This window comes from Pecten maximus, chromosome 1 (assembly GCF_902652985.1).
Source record: "Pecten maximus chromosome 1, xPecMax1.1, whole genome shotgun sequence".
Classification (NCBI taxonomy): Eukaryota; Metazoa; Mollusca; class Bivalvia; order Pectinida; family Pectinidae; genus Pecten; species Pecten maximus.
The window spans coordinates 4968553-4987739 of NC_047015.1; the positions used below are offsets into that span (position 1 = coordinate 4968553).

The window sequence follows — 19187 nt, forward strand, 5'->3', positions numbered from 1 at the left end:
GAGGGGACAGGGGATGGTGATCTGACAAGGGGGGGACAGGGGTGATGGTGACTAGACACAGAGGGACAGGGGGATGGTGATCTAGACAAGGGAGGATGGATCCAGGGGCGAGTGGGTGATCTAGGACAAGAGGGACAGAGGATGGGTGTGATCAGACACAGAGGGGACGGAGGTGGTGTCTGACCAGGAAGACAGGGAGATGTGACCATAAGGGGGAGGAGATGGTGACCAGATGGGATGGTGATCAGCAAGAGGGGAAGGGTGATGGTACTAGAAAGGGGGACAGAGGGAGATGGTGACCTAGAAGAGGGGACAGGAGGGATGGTGACTAGACAAGAGGGACAGGGGATGGTGACTAGAGAGAGGACAGGGGATGGTGATCAGACAAGAGGGAAGAGTGGTGTGAACAGAGGGGAAGGGTGAGTGATAGGGCAAAGAGGGGACAGGGGGATGGTGAATGGGAGAGTGACAGAGGGGACAGGGGAGAGGGATGACAAGAGGGACAGGGGATGGTGACAATCAAGAGGAAGGGGGGATTGATGACCAAGGAGGGGGATGGTGACTGAAGAGAATTGTGATCCAGAATGAGAGGGAGATGGTGACCAGAGTAAAGATGTTGACCAGAGGGGATATGGTGACCAATAGTGAGAGGGAGATGGTGACCAGAGTGAGAGTGGAAATGGTGATCCAGAGTGAGAGGGGAGATGGTGACCCAGAGTGAGAGTGGAGATGGTGACCCAGAGTGAGAGGGGAGATGGTAACCCATAGTGAGAGGGGAGATGGTAACCCATAGTGAGAGGGAGATGGTGACCAGAAGGTAGAGGGGACAATGTGAACAAGAACTACATGTAGAATAGAGAGAATGGAATATAATGAGACCAGGGAGGTGCTGATTCATTGGGAAGGGATGGGGAGTTGTCATCTATTTTGCATTATGAATGCTTTAAAAGAAATGAAGGAAAAGAAAGAGCTACCGCTATAGTCTAAAGGGAAATTCATATAAGCCTGAGCTATTAAGGTGGATATCCTACCAATATAGATTAAAGGGAAATTCCCACTTGCCTGAACTAGTAAGGTGGATGACCTATATATATAGCTACCACTATAGGGAAATTCCCGCTAGCCTGAACTAGTAAGGTGGATGACCTATATATATAGCTACCACTATAGGGAAATTCCCACTAGCCTGAACTAGTAAGGTGGATGTCCTACCACTATAGAGTATAGACTAAAGGGAAATTCCAACTAGACTGATCTAGTAACGTGACATATACTCCTAATACACTTTTTGCAAAATGATATAAATTCCTGATTATCATATATGAAGCAAAGATGTAAGAAGACAGTAATATCATGTCCATCTGTCTTTTTACACTGTTGGTCATATTAATTGCTAATATAATTTTAACTGGTTGACAGTAGGAATTAGGATGAATTAAAATTACTTTCTCTTTGTTATGAGATATGCCAATAGACAGCTCTATGGTATTTGCATGTGAAAATAGGTTAGTTATAGCTTATATGTGTCATTCTGGTGAATTTTTGAGTCATTGTTTTTTATAACCATGGTGGTTTTTTAATAAATTTACAGTTAGTGCCTATGTCGTTGTGAAATACAATTCATTGAATTGTTGTACATGTATTTGTGTTGTTTATCCTATGGGATTATGTAGAAGAGAATTTTGAAATTTTCCGATTAATTATTTTAACTTAACGACTTTGCATCCTTAAGATGATGTTAATGTTTACGTCGTATTTAAATATCATGTGCTAGATTCCTTAAAAATAGTTAATGTTGTCTGTGTCTTTGAACTGTTTGTTATACACATGAAACTACAACAAGCGTGTGTTCAACAGTGTTTGATATTAAACATGACGGAAAAAAGGAAAGAACATAGATCGTTCGATCTAAAACAGTACTCATTTCCAACAGAACAAATTCCAAGATTAAGCATTACCGATCCGGAAGCAGAGAGTAGAATTTCTAAAGCGGTAGGTAAAATGACGGCGACTGTCATGATACCGAAGTTGTGCCTACAAGCCAGAATATGTTGGTTCTGTTCTCGAGTTTGGTGTACGTGACAACAGACATGCATTTTTACTGTAACATGAGGGTGTCCAAATGTCGATAAGGATGGAGTTTAATAATTGAACTATCTAATTACCTAAAATGATAACTACAATTGCTGAATGCTTATTATAGGCCACTTAAAAGTTGTCCGCAAAATTCCGACCAGTCGATTGTGTATTTTGGAAACTGCGATTATGTTAAGTTTTGACGGACTAGATAGTCCACACAGCTAGGGACGTATTGCAAAAATATGAAACTATGATAATACCATGGTAACATAAACATGCAAACTAAAATATCCCTTCCCCGTTAGCACCCTATCCTAACTTCCTATGGAGTTAATTTGATACAATGTTGGTTGTCTCAAAGCTTCCTGTTGAGTTAACTGTACATTGTTGGTAGTCCAACAGCTGCAATTGAGTTAACTTTACAATGTTGGTTGTCTCACAGCTCCCTGTTGAGTTAACCGTACAATGTTGGTTGTCTTACAGCTTCCAGTTGAGTTAACTGTACAATTGTTGGTTGTCTTACAGCTTACTGTTGAGTTAACTGTACAATGTTGGTTGTCTTACAGCTTCCTGTTGAGTTAACTGTACATTGTTGGTTGTCTTACAGATTCCTGTTGAGTTAACCGAACAATGTTGGTTGTGTTACAGCTTACTGTTGAGTTAACCGTACAATGTTGGTTGTCTTACAGCTTCCTGTTGAGTTAACTGTACATTGTTGGTTGTCACACAGCTTCCTGTTGAGTTAACTGTACATTGTTGGTTGTCTTACAGCTTACTGTTGAGTTAACTGTACATTTTTGGTTGTCTTACAGCTTCCTGTTGAGTTAACTGTACAATGTTGGTTGTCTTACAACTTCCTGTTGAGTTAACTGTACAATGTTGGTTGTCTTACAGCTTACTGTTGAGTTAACTGTACAATGTTGGTTGTCCCACAACTTCCTGTTGAGTTAACTGTACAATGTTGGTTGTCTTACAGCTTCCAGTTGAGTTAACCTACATTGTCGGTTGTCTTACAGCTTACTGTTGAGTTAACTGTACAATGTTGGTTGTCTTACAGATTCCAGTTGAGTTAACTTTACTATGTTGGTTGTCTCACAGCTTCCTGTTGAGTTAACTGTACAATGTTGGTTGTCTTACAGCTTCCTGTTGAGTTAACCGTACAATGTTGGTTGTCTTACAGCTTCCAGTTGAGTTAACCGTACATTGTTGGTTGTCTCACAGCTTACTGTTGAGTTAACTGTACAATGTTGGTTGTCTTACAACTTCCTGTTGAGTTAACTGTACAATGTTGGTTGTCTTACAACTTCCTGTTGAGTTAACCGTACAATTGTTGGTTGTCTTACAGCTCCCTGTTGAGTTAACTGTACAATTGTTGGTTGTCTTACAGCTTCCTGTTGAGTTAACTTTACTATGTTGGTTGTCTTACAGCTTCCTGTTGAGTTAACTGTACAATGTTGGTTGTCTTACAGATTCCAGTTGAGTTAACCGTACAATGTTGGTTGTCTTACAGCTTCCTGTTGAGTTAACTGTACAATCTTGGTTGTCTTACAGATTCCAGTTGAGTTAACTGTACAATGTTGGGTGTCTTACAACTTCCTGTTGAGTTAACTGTACAATTGTTGGTTGTCTTACAGCTTACTGTTGAGTTAACTGTACAATGTTGGTTGTCTTACAGATTCCAGTTGAGTTAACCGTACAATTGTTGGTTGTCTTACAGCTTCCAGTTGAGTTAACCGTACATTGTTGGTTGTCTTACAGCTTCCTGTTGAGTTAACCGTACAATGTTGGTTGTCTTACAACTTCCTGTTGAGTTAACTGTACATTGTTGGTTGTCTTACAGCTTACTGTTGAGTTAACTGTACAATGTTGGTTGTCCCACAACTTCCTGTTGAGTTAACTGTACAATGTTGGTTGTCTTACAGCTTCCTGTTGAGTTAACTGTACAATGTTGGTTGTCTTACAGCTTCCTGTTGAGTTAACTGTACAATGTTGGTTGTCTTACAGCTTCCAGTTGAGTTAACTGTACAATGTTGGTTGTCTTACAGCTTACTGTTGAGTTAACTGTACAATGTTGGTTGTCCCACAACTTCCTGTTGAGTTAACTGTACATTGTTGGTTGTCTTACAGCTTACTGTTGAGTTAACTGTACATTGTTGGTTGTCTTACAGCTCCCTGTTGAGTTAACTGTACAATGTTGGTTGTCTTACAGCTTCCAGTTGAGTTAACCTACATTGTCGGTTGTCTTACAGCTTACTGTTGAGTTAACTGTACAATGTTGGTTGTCTTACAGATTCCAGTTGAGTTAACTGTACAATGTTGGTTGTCTTACAACTTCCTGTTGAGTTAACCGTACAATGTTGGTTGTCTTACAGATTCCAGTTGAGTTAACTTTACTATGTTGGTTGTCTCACAGCTTCCTGTTGAGTTAACTGTACAATGTTGGTTGTCTTACAGCTTCCTGTTGAGTTAACCGTACAATGTTGGTTGTCTTACAGCTTCCAGTTGAGTTAACCGTACATTGTTGGTTGTCTCACAGCTTACTGTTGAGTTAACTGTACAATGTTGGTTGTCTTACAACTTCCTGTTGAGTTAACTGTACAATGTTGGTTGTCTTACAACTTCCTGTTGAGTTAACCGTACAATTGTTGGTTGTCTTACAGCTCCCTGTTGAGTTAACTGTACAATTGTTGGTTGTCTTACAGCTTCCTGTTGAGTTAACTTTACTATGTTGGTTGTCTTACAGCTTCCTGTTGAGTTAACTGTACAATGTTGGTTGTCTTACAGATTCCAGTTGAGTTAACCGTACAATGTTGGTTGTCTTACAGCTTCCTGTTGAGTTAACTGTACAATCTTGGTTGTCTTACAGATTCCAGTTGAGTTAACTGTACAATGTTGGGTGTCTTACAACTTCCTGTTGAGTTAACTGTACAATTGTTGGTTGTCTTACAGCTTACTGTTGAGTTAACTGTACAATGTTGGTTGTCTTACAGATTCCAGTTGAGTTAACCGTACAATTGTTGGTTGTCTTACAGATTCCAGTTGAGTTAACCGTACATTGTTGGTTGTCTTACAGCTTCCAGTTGAGTTAACCGTACAATGTTGGTTGTCTTACAACTTCCTGTTGAGTTAACTGTACATTGTTGGTTGTCTTACAGCTTACTGTTGAGTTAACTGTACAATGTTGGTTGTCCCACAACTTCCTGTTGAGTTAACTGTACAATGTTGGTTGTCTTACAGCTTCCTGTTGAGTTAACTGTACAATGTTGGTTGTCTTACAGCTTCCTGTTGAGTTAACTGTACAATGTTGGTTGTCTTACAGCTTCCAGTTGAGTTAACTGTACAATGTTGGTTGTCTTACAGCATACTGTTGAGTTAACTTTACTATGTTGGTTGTCTTACAGCTTACTATTGAGTTAACTGTACATTGTTGGTTGTCTTACAGCTTTCTATTGAGTTAACTGTACAATGTTGGTTGTCTTACAGCATACTGTTGAGTTAACTTTACTATGTTGGTTGTCTTACAGCATACTGTTGAGTTAACTTTACTATGTTGGTTGTCTTACAGCTTACTATTGAGTTAACTGTACATTGTTGGTTGTCTTACAGCTTACTATTGAGTTAACTGTACAATGTTGGTTGTCTTACAGCATACTGTTGAGTTAACTTTACTATGTTGGTTGTCTTACAGCATACTGTTGAGTTAACTGTACAATGTTGGTTGTCTTACAGCTTCCTGTTGAGTTAACTGTACAATGTTGGTTGTCTTACAGCATACTGTTGAGTTAACTTTACTATGTTGGTTGTCTTACAGCTTACTATTGAGTTAACTGTACATTGTTGGTTGTCTTACAGCTTACTATTGAGTTAACTGTACATTGTTGGTTGTCTTACAGCTTACTATTGAGTTAACTGTACATTGTTGGTTGTCTTACAGCTTACTATTGAGTTAACTGTACAATGTTGGTTGTCTTACAACTTCCTGTTGAGTTAACTGTACAATGTTGGTTGTCCCACAACTTCCTGTTGAGTTAACTGTACAATGTTGGTTGTCTTACAGCTTACTATTGAGTTAACTGTACAATGTTGGTTGTCTTACAGCTTCCTGTTGAGTTAACTGTACAATTGTTGGTTGTCTTACAGCTTCCTGTTGAGTTAACTGTACAATGTTGGGTGTCTTACAACTTCCTGTTGAGTTAACTGTACAATGTTGGTTGTCTTACAGCTTCCTGTTGAGTTAACTGTACAATGTTGGTTGTCTTACAACTTCCTGTTGAGTTAACCGTACATTGTTGGGTGTCTTACAACTTCCTGTTGAGTTAACTGTACAATGTTGGTTGTCTTACAGCTTCCTGTTGAGTTAACTGTACAATTGTTGGTTGTCTTACAACTTCCTGTTGAGTTAACTGTACAATGTTGGGTGTCTTACAACTTCCTGTTGAGTTAACTGTATATTGTTGGTTGTCTAACAGCTTTCTGTTGAGTTAACTGTACATTGTTGGTTGTCTTACAGCTTCCTGTGGTGTTAACAGATACATTGTTGTCTTTCAGCTTCCTGTGGTGTTAACAGATACCAATTTGGTTACCTCTGCTTTACATTGGGACTTGGAGTACCTTTCCAAAAATATTGGAGATGGAGACTTTGTTGTGCACATTTCCAAAAACAAAAATTTCCAATATTTTGATGATAAAAAGTCTGATAATGTTAAAGAATTCAGAAAGCCAACTGAAAAAGAAGACATGAAATTTTCAGAATTTGTGGAAAAACTACAAAAGGCGAAACCAGGAGAGGACAGGTAGGTGATGTACAAGATATTTGCCACAAATTTACGGTATATGTTATGGTTCAGATAAGGGATTTGTATTCTCATATAATATGAAATATGATATTTCTGTAGAGTAACACCAACAATTGGTGATATATTGCAGTTATTGCAAACTTAATCATTAATAATAAGACCTGATCAAGTCATCTTACTTAATGTTGAAAGTATTTGTATAATTTAGATATAAATAAATTCGTAACTGTTTCTTTCTTGATTTAGATTATATGTATGGAGTTCACTGAATATGCTGAATTTTGAGTGAATTTTGTTTAATGTTTTCCAGGCTTTACCTACAACAGATTCTACACGATACAGTGGGGAAGAAAGTCATCAAGGATTTCCTTGGCTTCAATTGGCACTGGGTGACCAGGCAACAAAAAGATAATAATTTTGGAGAAATGACCTCAAATCTCCTTTTGGTTGGAATGGAAGGTCAGTGTGACACATCAATGTTTTATGTATTATATTATATTTACATTCTGTGTTGCATTTGCCTATATGTTGTTAGTAAACCAAATTGTTTTCATGAGACTGTATACTACAATTTACAGTGATTCAGTTAGTGTAGGAAACAGCCCCAGGTGTATATACATAATCCACAACAAAACATAAAGCAACTTCACAAGTTATGAGAGTAATATTTCATAATGAAAAAAAATGCAGTCAACACAAGATACCTATAAGCGCCGTTCTTGATCTAGGAATTATCAAACTGTCAGTGTTGTCATACTCAGTCACAGGGGCTCGTTTCCAAATTTTCAGAAATGCAAGACACAACAACAATAAATGTCCTGTAGAAATCTATTTATCAAAAAAATCTTGTAAAAAAAACCGGGAGTATCGACATCGTTTCCGGTTGTGTATGTATACTGGATTTTAGTTTTGTGGTTATTCACTGATGTCGAAGGCCTACCTTAAAAAATCAAGCCCCTGTGAAGTTGAAAATCGTCTGCACACTGATGTGACCGGTTTGACTGGAATCTGTTTTGAACGAAATATTCTTGGAATCATTTTCACCTACTGTCAAGACGACTTTCACTTAGAATTTAAGAACAATCAGAAATCATGCAATTGTGAATAATTTGACGATATCTAAAAACATATGAAATAGAAAATAAAGCCAAATTTGTGCAAAACCATTTTATGTGTTAGCTATTAATAACATCACGAGGGACTAGTTCCTTCTGGAAATTTCGGCTGTTCCGGTATTGGAACTTGATGACGTCGGTGATAGGATAAGCGGCAAATTTAAACGCATCATAACCTACCCTTAATAAAAAAAATCTTGATTAATATAAATATAAGCATTGAACTGTTACCAAATGGTAGTATACAGTCGATATGAATACAATTTGGGTGACAGATAAACATTTCGTAACAGGCGACATTCTATTTATCTGTCACCCGAATTGTATTCATATCGACTGTATACTACCATTTGGTAACAGTTCAATGCTTAAGTTAACAAGCACAATAAAGTAGTATTGTAAATAAATCATAGTTTTATTTGTATCAAACAAGATTAGCATTACATAGGGCCTAGAGTTATCTCCCTTAAAAGTAATTAACTAATAATTGCTTTGTACTATTTATTTACTCACAGTTCTGTATGGAACAAAACAAGAATTTGCAAAGAACAAACCAAAGTAATAGTTAATATTCACCATTAATGAGGATCTAATGTACATGTATTTCATATTGACAGCATAATTATATTGTCCTTGTAAATCGAGGAATAACCCTATAGACGTCACGAATCCCATTGTCTGTGTTTAACTCCATCTTGTTTTAGATTGCCTTGTACCTCTACGCTATCCATCTATGTGAAATGATGTCTGAATGAGACTCTTTTATTGTTTCTGGCAGGAAATGTTACACCAGCACATTACGACGAACAAGAAAATTTCTTTGCCCAAGTTCGAGGCTACAAAAGATTTATTCTCTTCCCACCATCTCAGTTTGCCTGCATGTATCCATACCCTATATATCACCCGTGTGACCGTCAAAGTCAGGTAAGTCTACCCTATATATCACCCGTGTGACCGACAAAGTCAGGTAAGTCTACCCTATATATCACCCGTGTGATCGACAAAGTCAGGTAAGTCTACCCTATATATCACCCGTGTGACCGACAAAGTCAGGTAAGTCTACCCTATATATCACCCGTGTGACCGACAAAGTCAGGTAAGTCTACCCTATATATCACCTGTGTGACCGTCAGGTAAGTCTACCCTATATATCACCCGTGTGACCGACAAAGTCAGGTAAGTCTACCCTATATATCACCTGTGTGACCGACAATGTCAGGTAAGTCTACCCTATATATCACCCATGTGACCGTCAAAGTCAGGTAAGTCTACCCTATATATCACCTGTGTGACCGACAAAGTCAGGTAAGTCTACCCTATATATCACCTGTGTGACCGTCAAAGTCAGGTAAGTCTACCCTATATATCGCCTGTGTGACCGTCAAAGTCAGGTAAGTCTACCCTATATATCACCTGTGTGACCGTCAAAGTCAGGTAAGTCTACCCTATATATCGCCTGTGTGACCGACAAAGTCAGGTAAGTCTACCCTATATATCACCTGTGTGACCGTCAATGTCAGGTAAGTCTACCCTATATATCACCCGTGTGACAGACAAAGTCAGGTAAATCTACCCTATATATCACCTGTGTGACCGTCAAAGTCAGGTAAGTCTACCCTATATATCACCTGTGTGACCGACAAAGTCAGGTAAGTCTACCCTATATATCACCTGTGTGACCGACATAGTCAGTTTGTTAGGAGGAGAACTGTAAAACACACCAATACGTCTCCTTATTGTAACTATGCATTGTATATATTGTATATACCTCACTGAAGCATACTGCCGAAGACACCCAGCAGGACACCCCACCCGGTCACATTATACTGACAACGGGCCAACCAGTTGTCCCACTCCCAAAATGCTGAGCGCTTAGCAGGAGTAGCAACTACCATTTTTAATGACTCTGGTATGTCTCTGCTAGGGGACAGAACCCAAAGCCTTCCTCACAGGGGCGAACGCTCAACTAAAGGCCAAAAGTGAGGCATTGTCAAGGGAGACATTAGGAAGAAGAAAGTTGGTCAGAAAGAAGAGAAAAGATAAGATCCCAAATTTAGTCGCCTCTTACGATCATGCAAGGGGGGCAGCAGGTACAATTCTTACTCCCTACCTGCATATGATAGTTTGTAAGCAGCTGTGTATAGTTTTATAACTATAGATATATATATGAAATAAAATAATAGTTGTTTATGTAAACAGATACATGTGTATGTAATTTAATAGCTGTAAATAAATGTCCATGTGCTTCTGTCTCTTTAAGGTTGACTTTGATGATCCAGACTTCACAAAATTTCCAAAATTCAAAGAAGCTTGTGGTATGGAAGCTGTCGTAGGTCCAGGAGATGTTTTATATATCCCAATGTACTGGTCAGTATAATTATCTATCATATCCCATGTACTGGTCAGTACTATCTATAATATCCCAATGTACTGGTCAGTATAATTATCTATAATATCCCATGTACTGGTCAGTATTATCTATAATATCCCAATGTACTGGTCAGTATAATTATCTATAATATCCCATGTACTGGTCAGTATAATTATCTATAATATCCCATGTACTGGTCAGTACTATCTATAATATCCCATGTACTGGTCAGTATAATTATCTATAATATCCCATGTACTGGTCAGTATCATATCTAGTAATATCCCCATGTAACTGGTCAGGATAAACTATCTATAATATCCCATGTACTGGTCAGTATAATATCTATATATCCCCATGTACTGGTCAGTACTATTATATATCCCAATGTACTGGTCATACTAACTTGAATTCCCATGTACTGGTCAGTACTATCTATAATATCCCATGTACTGGTCAGTACTATCTATAATATCCCCATGTACTGGTCAGTACTATCTATAATATCCCATGTACTGGTCAGTACTATCTATAATATCCCATGTACTGGTCAGTATAATTATCTATAATATCCCATGTACTGGTCAGTATAATTATCTATAATATCCCATGTACTGGTCAGTATAATTATCTATAATATCCCATGTACTGGTCAGTACTATCTATAATATCCCCAATGTACTGGTCAGTATAATTATCTATAATATCCCATGTACTGGTCAGTACTATCTATAATATCCCCATGTACTGGTCAGTACTATCTATAATATCCCCATATACTGGTCAGTACTATCTATAATATCCCCATGTACTGGTCAGTACTCTCTATTATATCCCCATATACTGGTCAGTACTATCTATAATATCCCCATGTACTGGTCAGTACTATTTATATATCCCTGTGTACTGGTCAGTACTATTTATATATCCCCGTGTACTGGTCAGTACTATTTATATATCCCTGTGTACTGGTCAGTACTATTTATATATCCCTGTGTACTGGTCAGTACTATTTATATATCCTTGTGTACTGGTCAGTACTATTTATATATCCCTGTGTACTGGTCAGTATTATTTATATATCCCTGTGTACTGGTCAGTACTATTCATATATCCCTGTGTAATGGTCAGTACTATTTATATATCCCCGTGTACTAGTCAGTACTATTTTAACCTTTCTTTGATATATATAATGATAAGAACCTGTTGTTCCATCTCTTCAGTGTTAATACCAATTGATTACATCCCCAGGTGGCACCATGTTCAGTCCATTCCTTCACATGGCTACACTGTTTCTGTGACATTCTGGTACAAGGTAAGTCTGACATAAGTACTCCTAACAAAATAAGCATATTATTGAGCACTATGTCCTAGTTGATGGTTTCATTTAGTTTGAAGTAACAACATCCTTTTTCATTTTTTTGATTAATTTAAAAAGTAAAAGCTGTATTAGGAGGATAAAACAGAAAATGAATTCAAGCCTGTAGTGATATATGTGATTAAGTAGATTGATGTTTATATACCATTACCAGGCAGGGCAATCAGAAAAGATTGAATACCCACTAAAACCTCAACAAAAGGTGGCCATGATGAGAAATATAGAGAAGATGATACACCAAGCATTAAACAACCCATCAGAGGTGAGATGTTTTAATTGTACTACCCAGATATTGATTCTGTGGGTTATTGTACTACCCAGGTATTGGTTCTGTGGGTTATTGTACTACCCAGGTATTGGTTGTGTGGGTTATTGTACTACCCAGGTATTGGTTCTGTGGGTTATTGTACTACCCATGTATTGATTCTGTGGGTTATTGTATTACCCAGGTGTTGGTTCTGTGGGTTATTGTACAGGTGTTGGTTCTGTGGGTTATTGTAATACCCAGGTATTGGTTCCCTGGGTAATTGTACTACCCAGGTATTGGTTGTGGGTTATTGTACTACCCAGGTATTGGTTGTGGGTTATTGTACTACCCAGATATTGATTCTGTGGGTTATTGTACTACCCAGGTATTGGTTCTGTGGGTTATTGTACTACCCAGGTATTGGTTCTCTGGGTTATTGTACTACCAAGGTATTGGTTCTGTGGGTTATTGTACTACCCAAGTATTGATTCTGTGGGTTATTGTATTACCCAGGTGTTGGTTCTGTGGGTTATTGTACTACCCAGGTATTGGTTCTGTGGGTTATTGTACTACCCAGGTATTGGTTCTGTGGGTTATTGTACTACCCAGGTGTTGGTTCTGTGGGTTATTGTACTACCCCAGGTGTTGGTTCTGTGGGTTATTGTACAGGTATTGGTTGTGGGTTATTGTACTACCCAGGTATTGGTTCTCTGGATAATTGTACTACCCAGGTATTGGTTGTGGGTTATTGTACTACCCCAGGTATTGGTTGTGTGGGTTATTGTACTACCCCAGGTATTGGTTGTGTGGGTTATTGTTCTACCCATGTATTGATTCTGTGGGTTATTGTACTACCCAGGTATTGACTGTGGGTTATTGTACTACCCCAGGTGTTGGTTCTGTGGGTTATTGTACAGGTGTTGGTTCTGTGGGTTATTGTAATACCCAGGTATTGGTTCTGTGGGTTATTGTACTACCCAGGTATTGGTTGTGGGTTATTGTACTACCCAGATATTGATTCTGTGGGTTATTGTACTACCCATGTATTGATTCTGTGGGTTATTGTATTACCCAGGTGTTGGTTCTGTGGGTTATTGTAATACCCAGGTATTGGTTCTGTAGGTTATTGTAATACCCAGGTATTTGTTCTGTGGGTTATTGTATTACCCAGGTGTTGGTTCTGTGGGTTATTGTACTACCCCAGGTATTGGTTCTGTGGATTATTGTACTACCCAGGTGTTGGTTCTGTGGGTTATTAGCTCACCTGGTCCGAAGGACCAAGGTGAGCTTATGCCATACCGTTGCGTCCGTCGTCCGTCGTCCGTCCCTCCGTCTGTCGTCCGTCGTCCGTCGTCCGTCAACAATTGACTTCTTCTTCATAACCACACATCAGAATTTGACCAAATTTGGTCAGAAGCATCCCTATGGGTAGGGGACTCAAAATTGTACAAATGATGGGGCTGACCCTCTGGGGCGGGGCCAAAAGGGGTCATTTTTGCGCTATTGATATAAACGACTTCTTCTCTGAAACCAAGCAATGGCTATCACTCATATTTGCCTGGTAGCATCACTATGGGGTGGGGATTCAAAATTGTACAAATGATGGGGCTGACCCCCCAGGGGCCTGAGGGGTGGGGCCAAATGTGGTCAATCTGGCTACTGATATAAACGACTTCTTCTCTCAAACCAAGCAATGGCTATCGCTCATATTTGCCTGGTAGCATCATTATGGGGTGGGGATTCAAAATTGTACAAATGATGGGGCTGACCCCCCGGGGGCCTGAGGGGTGGGGCTGAATGTGGTCAATTTGGCTATATTGATATAAATGACTTCTTCTCTGAAACCGAGCAATGCCTGTCACTCATATTTGCCTGGTGGCATCACTATGGGGTTGGGATTCAAAATTGTACAAATGATGGAGCTGACCCCCCAGGGGCCTGAGGGGCGGGGCCAAATGTGGTCAATTGGGCTATATTGATATTAGCGACTTCTTCTCTGAAACCGAGCAATGGATATCGCTCATATTTGTCTGGTAGCATCACTATGTGGTGGGCATTCAAAATTGTACAAATAATTGGGCTGACCCCCCCGGGGGGCTGAGGGGCGGGGCCAAATGTGGTCAATTGGGCTATATTGATATAAACGACTTCTTCTCTGAAACCGAGCTATGGATATCGCTCATATTTGCCTGGTAGCACCTACTTGGGGTAGAAATTCAAAATTGTACAAATGGTGGGGCTGACCCCCCGGGGGTCTGAGGGACGGGGCCAAACAGGGTCAATTTGGCTAAATTGATATAAACAACTTCTCCTCTTAAACTAAGCAATGGATATCTCTCATATTTGCCTGGTAGCACCTACTTGAGGTAGGAATTCAAAATTGTACAAATGGTGGGGCTGACCCCCTGGGGGTCTTAGGGGCGTGGCCAAAAAGGGCCCGTTTGGCTTGATGGATATAAACGACTTCTCCTCTGAAACCAAGCAATGGATATTGCTCATATTTGCCTGGTAGCACCCCCTTGGGGTAAGGATTCAAAATTGTACAAATGACGGGGCTGACCACCTTGGGGCTGAGGGGCAGGGCCAAAAGGGGCCAGTTTGGCTAAATTGTTATAAACAACTTCTCCTCTGAAACTAAGCAATGAATATCTCTCATAATTGACTGGTAGCATCCCCTTGGGGTAGGGATTCAAAATTGTACAAATGATGGGGCTGACCCCCCTGGGGGCTGAGGGGCGGGCCAGAAGGTGTCAATTTGCCTAAATTGATATAAACAACTTCTTCTCTGAAACTAAGCAATGGATATCGCTCATATTCGCCTGGTAGCATCCCCTTGGGGTAGAGATTCAAAATTGTACAATTGGTGGGGCTGACCCCCCGGGGGGCTGAGGGGCGGGCCAAAAGGGATCAATTTGGCTAAATTGATATTTTTAGAATTACAATAAAACCAATGTTCATGTACGTCTATATAAAATGCTTATGATATATTGACATAGCAATACCAGTGACAAATATACTTAAGCATAGTTCTCTTGTTTCATATCTCATGAAACCAGGTGAGCGATACAGGCCCTCTGGGCCTCTTGTTGTACTACCCAGGTATTGGTTCTGTGGGTTATTGTACTACCCAGGTGTTGGTTCTGTGGGTTATTGTACTACCCAGGTGTTGGTTCTGTGGGTTATTGTACTACCCAGATATTGGTTCTGTGGGTTATTGTACTACCCAGATATTGGTTCTGTGGGTTATTGTACTACCCTCAGGTATAGGTTGTGGGTTATTGTACTACCCAGGTATTGGTTGTGGGTTATTGTACTACCCAGATATTGATTCTGTTGGTTCTGACTTATGTACTTTACCATTCCCATAGTGCATGAAGAACCATCAAACTGTCCATTTATACCATATCATCATGTTTAAAATCTGTAATAAAACTACTGTAGTTATCTCCTATGTGTCAGTCATAAAATGTATAATATCAAATCTATAATATTACTGTACTTTCCTCTAAAGAGTCGACAGCACAACATTATATCAAAATATATTGATTGCCATATTTTATTTCATGATTATATTGTTAAATTTATTAAAAACTTACTTTAAATATCTCACAATACCAGAATTCTTTACCATTGTAACAAAGCTTATATTGTGCTGTTACTAGATTATTGCTTTATACAATTTGAGAAAATTGATAAAGGCAAAATTTAGATAGGCCCCTTAAGATATAAAAGAGACATGCAAAAATGAACCAACAAATGCAGCATCTAAACCACTCGTTAAACTACAGTGGTTATGGGAATAGACAGTAACATACCACAAGTCAACACTAATCTCGACTAACACCTATATATCCTAAGAATTTATCAAACCTCAAAAACCTTGTACCTTCAGCCTAAAACCATGGATTGAAATATTTAAGAACAGTTTTTAGCGATCAGCTATTTGTATATGGATTGTTTTCCCCTTTTAAATTAAAACTTGTGACACCTATAAAAATGTAGTCATTAAAGATAAGGTGCTACAAGCACTTTCTTAACATTTGACTTTAACATGATAAGTTGCCTAATTATGTAATAGGAGTGAGAAATTAAAAATACCCTGCCCATGCTGAGGCTCAAATTAGCAACCTCTCGCTCTCAAGGCAAACTTCCTACCACTAGGTTAAAGGGAAATAACTGATAGCCTGATTGATTGATTGATGGGGCTTAACGTCCTTGATCCTGCTATAACTGAGTTTAGACACAACTGATAACCTGAGATAGTAAGGTGACCTTAAAACTATGTAATTTCTAGTGTATTGACCACTGCTTTAGATTCCCCCTCCACAGGTTTCTGATGTAAACACCAATGTCAGCACCAAGTACTACACCACAGTTTTCTGATGTAAACACCAATGTCAGCACCAAGTACTACACCACAGTTTTCTGATGTAAACACCAATGTCAGCACCAAGTACTACACCACAGTTTTCTGATGTAAACACCAATGTCAGCACCAAGTACTACACCACAGTTTTCTGATGTAAACACCAATGTCAGCACCAAGTACTACACCACAGTTTTCTGATGTAAACACCAATGTCAGCACCAAGTACTACACCACAGTTTTCTGATGTAAACACCAATATCAGCACCAAGTACTACACCACAGTTTTCTGATGTAAACACCAATATCAGCACCAAGTACTACACCACAGTTTTCTGATGTAAACACCAATATCAGCACCAAGTACTACACCACAGTTTTCTGATGTAAACACCAATGTCAGCACCAAGTACTACACCACAGTTTTCTGATGTAAACACCAATGTCAGCACCAAGTACTACACCACAGTTTTCTGATGTAAACACCAATGTCAGCACCAAGTACTACACCACAGTTTTCTGATGTCAAAACGTTTTTCAAAAATATTTTGTCAGATAGCCCTCTTAATCAGATTGCCCCAGAAAGCATTTTTTAAATATTTTAAATCATATAGACCAGCCCCCAGAAGGCATTTAAAAAAAATAAATTTTTAAGTCATATACAATGTAGTCCATGGGCAATACAGAGGAAATTATGGTATATACTGTCTACTTTACAATGAGTGTGACACTTCTTTATCATAGGGCTTTCCTGCTTGATTTACTATATATAAATTACAATGAGGACTAGGTCTGTACAGCAATTTGTTTGTTCGATATAGAATTATCAGGCTGTAATTGTATCTCATTTTGTAATATTGTTTCTTATACACTGTATTATAAACTTCTGATATTGACTTCATACATGTCTATATATTGTAGTTTGTAGAAGCCTCAATTTAGAATAGTTTTAGTAACTAATTGAGATACCTTCGATAAATATAGCATTATTATTATTATATATATATACCTGGTTATTTTCCAGATGCCAGAGTTTATGAGCAGTATGACATTGGGACGATACACCTGAACACGATACATCACCAACCCTGTATATTAAACTAAACTGTGATCATCTTTTATCTCCTGTAAGGAACTGTTGGTCTCCTGTTAGAATTGTTTGTAATTCTTTTTTATCAAATGTCATTTGTCTCAATGTTTCAGTGTTTACTGACACAACATGACTGATTGATGCTTTTGTTTCATGATGTTTGTTATCCTTAGGAAGTCAGTCATTTGTGGATGTTAAAACCAATGTTTCATGCTGAATATGTGTTATTTTATCAAACATTGAAACTGTAGAATTAAACAGATTAAAATAAATATTTTTATAACCCTAATCCTGATCTTCCATCTGTGTGAGGGGATATACTAGAATCATTGTGTATGTCTGTCTATAGGAGGGGGTATTTGAATTATATTGCAAATCTGTCAATGGGGGGTATATTGGTATCATAGTGTATGTCAGTTTGTCTATGGGAGGGTAAGTAATTGCTATGGAATTACCTTCCACCAATGACCTCGACCTATTTTCAAGCTCAGAGGGGTCAAAAATGTTAAAAACGTACAGAATCATCTTACCAACTTCCAGAAGACCTGGCGACCTGATAGTGTTCCAGGATGTACCTAGGACAGGGTGGTATAAAGTTTCCCCATAGGAATGTCTTGATCTACATTCATAGTCGCAGCAGTCAAATATGTTAACAATTTAATTTTATAATCTTTTTCTCTAGCTCTAAAAGACCCATGGTAATCATATTTGTCCAGTAGGTTCCTGCTAAACATTGCTATGAATTTCCTAACACCAGTGACCTTGACCTGTTTTCAAAAACACAGGGTCAGGTATGTTAAAATCTTCAATGATTTAGAAGTTTCAGAGACCCATATGCCTGATATTTTGCCAGCAGGTAATGAGGACTGAGTGCTATAAATATTCAGAATGCAAATGGCCTTGGCCAGTATTTTCAAGGTCACTTTTTGTGAAATATGAAATATGTCATACACTATGTATACTACAGAGAATAAACAATACATCTCTCTCATTGCAACATTATACATGTCATGGGTACATTATACATGTCATTGGTACATTATATGTGTCATGGGTACATCATACATATCATGGGTACATTATACATGTCATGGGTACATTATACGTGTCATGGGTACATTATACGTGTCATGGGTACATTATACGTGTCATTGCTACATTATACGTGTCATGGGTACATTATACGTGTCATTGCTACATTATACGTGTCATTGCTACATTATACGTGTCATGGGTACATTATACATGTCATGGGTACATTATACGTGTCATGGGTACATTATACGTGTCATGGGTACATTATACGTGTCATTGCTACATTATACATGTCATGGGTACATTATTCATGCCATGGGTACATCATACATGTCAGTGGTACATTATACGTGTCATGGGTACATCATACATGTCAGTGGTACATTATACGTGTCATGGGTACATTATACATGTCATGGGTACATTATACGTGTCATGGGTACATCATACATGTCATGGGTACATTATACGTGTCATGGGTACATCATACATGTCATGGGTACATTATACGTGTCATGGGTACATCATACGTGTCATGGGTACATTATACATGTCATTGCTACATTATACGTGTCATGGGTACATTATACGTGTCATGGGTACATTATACGTGTCATTGCTACATTATACATGTCATGGGTACATCATACGTGTCATGGGTACATTATACATGTCATTGCTACATTATACATGTCATGGGTACATTATAC

The 19187-nt window shown here is 38.6% G+C and overlaps 1 protein-coding gene across 1 annotated transcript; it reads left to right on the forward strand.

Annotated features, from left to right (window-relative positions):
* Positions 1 to 1849: 1849 nt before the first annotated feature.
* LOC117322963 (hypoxia-inducible factor 1-alpha inhibitor-like) lies at positions 1850 to 17731 on the forward strand. Its single transcript, XM_033877936.1, has 8 exons — positions 1850 to 1992; positions 6628 to 6872; positions 7186 to 7334; positions 8769 to 8914; positions 10251 to 10357; positions 11613 to 11676; positions 11894 to 12001; positions 17377 to 17731. The coding sequence occupies exons 1-8, from the start codon at positions 1873 to 1875 to the stop codon at positions 17419 to 17421; spliced, it is 984 nt and encodes a 327-aa protein (XP_033733827.1). The 5' UTR covers positions 1850 to 1872; the 3' UTR covers positions 17422 to 17731.
* Positions 17732 to 19187: the final 1456 nt, after the last annotated feature.